The following is a 6,000-nucleotide window of genomic DNA, read 5'->3' as shown; positions in this document are numbered from 1 at the left end:
TAAAATAAAGAACAATAAATTAAACCACTTTTTTCTCTCTTTCTCTCCAATAAAAGCAAAAGAAATAAGGAAGTCAAAGAAGAGGAGGAATCACACTACTGTACTAGCTAAGATTTCATCAGGGAAGCATGAAGCTAGACTCGTACTAACAAACATACAACTTTTTTCTGTTTTTGTTCAGTGGACAGAGTTTGACATCAACTAAAAACCACAATAAATACTCTTCTTGAGGGAAAACAAAAGATAAGGAATATATCTCTTTATCAGCTAGGACATTTAGTAAAAAAAAAAAAAAAAAAAAAAAAGGCATGTCCGTCTTGCAGACTCGCTCATAAAAGGGGGAGGGCGACCATTTTGAAAAAGAAAGAAATATTCGTATCCATCCATATCGGCGGCCCTTCCCCTTCATACTTATGGCACTACAGCAATTCCACAACTTTTTATTCTCTCATAGTTTTATCTTTTCCTTTAATTCTTACTGTCTGTTCTTTTTCCTTTTTTTTGTTTACCCTGAACACACAATGTCCCCTAACGGTACCTAGTCAACACATCTGGATTTCTGTTTTTCTTTTTTTTTCTCTCTTTCCTTTAGTATTAGTTCAAGATTTTCACGTTTGTCTGTCTTTTTTGTTTTGTTTTGTTTTGTTTGTTTTGTTTTTTTGTCAACATAAAGTGCAACAGTGCTTTTGTTCTCTCCTCTGGCCACACATCCTGGTGACCCCAAAGGGTCAAAGGTCAAGGGTTGTCAGGTTCGGGGTCGGGGTTCAAGCTGGTCTCGCTGGTAGCGCTAGCCACGCTGGTAGCGCTAGCCACGCTGGTAGCACTAGCCACGCTGGTAGCGCTAGCCACGCTGGGTTCCTCCACCTCCTCTAGCTCCTCCACCTCCTCCTCGTCGTCCTCCTCCACCACTTCTCCTACGTCCAGCACCTCTACCTCCTCATCATCATCCTCCTCGTACTCCTCGTCACCCAAACCTCCTGCTGCTCCATCCGGTGCGTCCCCTCCGCCCGTCTCCTCTCTCTCCGTCGCCGCTGCCGCCGACTCCTCTGCTCCTTTCAGTCGCTCCCTCGGCTGCTCCATGTTCTCCTCCCTCTCTCTCGGCTGGTAGAGGGCGCCTTTGAGCGGTTTGAACAAGCCCTCTTCGTAAACTTTCAGAATGGCCTCGCACACAAAGCGGTATTGACTCTGAGGGAGAGACGGACAGAGAGAGAGAGAAAGAGAGAGGAGGGGAAAGAAAGAAAGAAAGAAAATAACAGCACAGTTAAGCTTGGGACAGAGGGACAATAACGCATAATTTATTATTTTGATGCTGTCGGGCATATTTTGTCGCCATAATTTAACTTTTTGTGTTTTTCCGTAAATTAACGCCCTACTACTTGATCATACTACAGCGTCACACAAAAGCATCAAAAGTAGCAGATCGGGGCGAGCGACCGTCATACGATGGAGTGGGCTCAGGTGTGAGTGACCGTACGTACAGGTGTCTGGATCATCATGGCTCTCTGGTCTCTCATGGTCCGCACGATGTCCAGTGGATACACGGGCTGACTGCACTCCATCAGACACAACGCCGTCTCCATGGTGATCAGCACGCCCGTCCGACCGATCCCCGCACTGTCACACAACAGAGACAGACGACATCAGTGGTGTAAAGTAACCAAGCACATTTACTCAAGTACTGTATTGGCGTATTTCCAATTTTCAGTACTTATATTCTACTCCACTATATCTCGGAGGCAAATATTATACTTTTACTCCAATACAATTATTTTAAAACTTTAATTACTAGTTACTTTGTCGATTTTGATTATTATTACAAAACATACATTACCACCTTCAGTCCTATATACATTAAATATAGGCTGGATGTCTACCAACTTTGACCTGACTTTGACCTACTGCTCTGCCCCCAAAATGTGGTATCCATTAAAAGGTTGTGTAACACTGGTTTCCTTCAACATTGGCCTGAAAGAACATCCATCAGGAGACCAAAAGGGGAGGTAAATGTAATACTAAAAAAAGGAAAACTTTTGTACATGTAGTGTTTTGTATTTGTGTTGTATTGTGTTAATTTGTGTATGCTATGCTATTTTGTATACATAGGACCACAGTGGAAACCGTTTACATTTCTGACACAGAGAGAGAGAGAGAGAGAGAGAGAGAGAGGGAGAGAGAGAGAGAGAGAGAGAGAGAGAGAGGCGATGAGAGACAAGGTAAGATGTTTACCATGATGTGCGCACCCACAGTATAAACCTTTTGTTACCACCACGCTCCGACTCCTCTTGTGCGATATCCTCTTAGATCAACAACATTTATAAAAGTAATGGGTTGCACTCAGAGTGGCGAGAGTGAGTTTACTTTTCTGTTATTTCTTACATGTCTCTAGAATGGACAAACTTTTCGTCTATCCAGCCTTCAATCATAAGTGAGACCCACGCCCACAGTATGCAATGATATATCAGCGAAAACTTATATCCCTAAGCAATAGAAACACACTTACATGCACACACACACACACACACATTCCAAATACCTGCTGGGGCATGTTTGAGTACCGTGTCTGAGCACGGGGAGAGAATATCGTCGCTGTCTGCAGAAACCTCTTATCTCCATGTTTTCGTAAATGAACGCCCTACTTGTGTCACACAAAAGCATCAACAGTAGCAGATCCACAAGTTCAAAGAAGCAGATCGGTAGCAGAAGTAGCAGATCGGCAAGGTCAAAACGCGTCGCTTCGCGCCGCGTTTTGACCTTGCCGATCTGCTACTTTTGCCGTTTTCAAATTTGAATCCTGAAAGCAACGGTTTTGGACATCTGAGGTTTCCACCAGACAGCTACGATATAGTACATACCATCTACGGTAAGTTGGCACAGCACATCTTGTGTGTGTGTGTGTGTGTGTGTGTGTGTGTGTGTGTGTGTGTGTGTGTGTGTGTGTGTGTGTGTGTGTGTGTGTGTGTGTGTGTGTGTGTGTGTGTGTGTGTGTGTGTGTGTGTGTGTGTGTGCATGCGTGCGTCACTATCAATCCGCCTATATGATTGCATGTGTATTTTCATGTGTTCGTGTAAGTCATGTCTACATACTGTATACCTATTTTTAACTATGTGCATCACTATGAGCACTGTGTGTGTGTGTGTGTGTGTGTGTGTGTGTGTGTGTGTGTGTGTGTGTGTGTGTGTGTGTGTGTGTGTCTACCGTCTATGTTTATCTGTAAGCGTATGAATTACCTGTATGAATGTGAGCAGATCTGCTATTTTTCGGTACGTGATACCGGCACACAGCAACGTACAAATAAATCATCATTTAGTACCGGCCCCCCTCACCTGCAGTGTACCACCATGGGCTGGTCCTTGCCGGCCCGTTTACACCGCACCAGAGCCACGAAGTCCAAGAAGTCGGTGGAGTCGTCAGGAACACCGTGGTCCGGCCAGGCCAGGTACTGGATCTGTGTCAGCTCGCGCTGCTGCTCGCTCTGACCACACGCAGGGAGCAAGACGGGGAAACAAATGGATCTCATTAAGTTTGGGTACCGACATAGAAATGACCCGACACACTCAGAGCAGAGCTTCTTTTATTATTAGCCCCTGAGGCTGGGAACCAAATTTAGGAAGTTGACAACTACGCTGTGGGACCAAGGCTCATTAAAATGGACTTGTGGGCCAACCAGGTAAAACCAGAACCACAAGCCCTTTTTTTGGGGAGGTTACGACGTGGATCGAATGTTTAAGTCATACTTGATCATACCACAGCGTCATACAAAAGCATCAAAAGTAGCAGATCTGCAAGCTCGAAACGCGGCGCGAAGCCACGCGTTTCGAGCTTGGCGATCTGCTACTATTGCTATTTTTTAATTTGAATCCTCAAAAGTTTTAGACATATGAGATTAAACAGAACCGTGAGCCCTTTTTTTGGGTTACAAAAAAAAGCCTAAATGTCTGACTGTACCTCATGCCGTTTACATTTCTAACTAATGAAGTATTCAAACAATCAACCAAAAAGAAGCATGTGCTTTTCATGATTCCAGAGCTTTATCAGAAATCGTAAAAAGGAGCTGATTATCAATGTCATGACAACCTTATGGAGAAATGATCAGCGACTTTGCCAAACATTATATTCATGATATAGCTGATCCTTATTAGGCCGTATGGAAATCTACATTGACAACGGTTGGTGTAAGAAAATGGATCTCTCAAACACACACACTGACCATTGCTTCATGTGACTCAGAGCCCTGTGTGTTCCTCTTAAACGTTTTTTTCTTCCGCGTCCCCATGGTAACCCATGTATCTCCATGGCAACCAACACAGGCAGAGGAGAATGCTAATTGGCTCCTTGTAGAGCCGTACGTTTGAAAAGGTCAGGAAACACGGGCTATGTTCAGCGGCACAATCAGGATAACACAGCAGCAACGAACTGTCATCTTCAATTACAACTGAATGTGGGTCTTGTGTCCAAAAAAATCTATACAGCCAACTATACTAGCCACTATAAGAACCACAGTGGCTATCCACTATATTGACCACAGTGTCCATCCACTATATTGACCACAGTGTCCATCCACTATACAGTACTAGTGGTTCCCAAACTTTTTAGCTCTCAAACTAGCGAAAATAGCAGATCTACGTGTTGTGTGCTTATATTTGACCAGTTTTAAGAGTATAGTTTGTTGATTACGTATGATGCTGTAATGGTCTATTTTCTTTTCTTTCATATTCTCTTTAGGTATTAAAAGGTCTTAACTCATTGAGTGCTATTCACGTGTTTCACGTGTTTTACCGCTATGGTGCAACATGCCAATCACGTGTTTCACGTGTTTTTGAAAAAATAGTAAAAAAAATGTTCAGAACCCAAGATATCATTATCTGAAGATTTGGAGCTCCATCCACTCCTTGTTTAACTTATAACTGAAAAAGGCTGTATCTCGCTTCCTAAGCACTTTTTTTTTTACTTCTCTGGCACTGGGACAAGAAATAATTCTGGCACTCAGTGAGTTAAAGGTCCTTAAATTGTCACTTGACTGATCTGTGGGGACCCACAAGTTGAGAACCGTCTGGTATAAATGAGTGACGCACAATGGTCACCAAAAATAACGCCATGGCATCGACTATAGATAAGAAATTTCAATGGCACAACTATGTTGAATTATAGGAGGCACTTTTAGTTTAGTTTAGTTGGATTGCATATAACCCACAAATCATATAAATATTGGTCAAAAACAATCGAGCAAACAAGGAATTTCACATGACAAAAAAGTACACTGACATTGTATAAAATAAAATAAAAATGGGACCTTATCCATCCGACAGGATTGTGTGAGATATTTAATTACATAAACCCTATACCTGGTTGATCGCATTCCCATGGGCCGTATACTTAGTTGACCATATTCCCATGCTCTACTACTAAATATATTTGCCGATATATTTCCCCTAATTGCTAGCATTCACTCTCTTTTTTCTAGCAGTCTATCTATACCTGTGTGTCTATCTGTGCAATTATTTGAGATAATCGCAATCATTTTGCATAATCATCATGTTGAAACATTTTCAGACATTTCCAAACATTTAAAAAAATTGTGGAAATAGCATATCTACAAACTCACAACGTTGTGAGGTTGTAGATCGGCTATTTCCACTATTATTGTTTCTTTGAAAGTATAAAGTTGTTAAATATGTCAGTAATTTCTTTGTATATTTCGGTTATTTGTCATATCTGCCCTGTGCAACTTAACATCCTAACAGCAATGTCATTTTTATTCATATGTTCCAGTGTTTCAACGACAGATTAATACTATTAAATCGTTAATCGCATTTTTTTCATTTATTATTACTAATCGTCAGGTAAATAATCGTGATAATCGTGACAGCTCTATATCTACCTCCTGTTCTCTCTCCTCCTGTACCTCTTCCTTTGTCTCCCTCTCTCCTTCTCGTGTGTGTGTGTGTGTGTGTGTGTGTGTGTGTGTGTGTGTGTGTGTGTACGACTGACTGACTGAATGAC

The 6,000-nt window shown here is 42.1% G+C and overlaps 1 protein-coding gene across 1 annotated transcript in view; it reads right to left on the bottom strand.

Moving 5' to 3' along the window:
- Positions 1 to 731: 731 nt before the first annotated feature.
- Positions 732 to 6,000, bottom strand: part of LOC311065249 (tyrosine-protein phosphatase non-receptor type 4-like) — a 35,757-nt gene continuing 30,488 nt past the window's right edge. Inside the window, exons 16-18 of the mRNA XM_084085490.1 lie at positions 3,324 to 3,472; positions 1,479 to 1,614; positions 732 to 1,185 (exon numbers count right to left, since the gene is read on the bottom strand). Coding sequence (XP_083941616.1) covers positions 736 to 1,185; positions 1,479 to 1,614; positions 3,324 to 3,472 — 735 coding nt within the window. The 3' untranslated portion in view covers positions 732 to 735. The remainder of the gene's footprint in view (positions 1,186 to 1,478; positions 1,615 to 3,323; positions 3,473 to 6,000) is intronic.

This window comes from Gymnoscopelus microlampas, assembly GCF_963454915.1.
Source record: "Gymnoscopelus microlampas genome assembly, chromosome: 17".
NCBI lineage: Eukaryota > Metazoa > Chordata > Actinopteri > Myctophiformes > Myctophidae > Gymnoscopelus > Gymnoscopelus microlampas.
The sequence above is the reverse complement of the archived record's forward strand: the minus strand, read 5'-3'. Positions and strand labels throughout refer to the sequence as shown.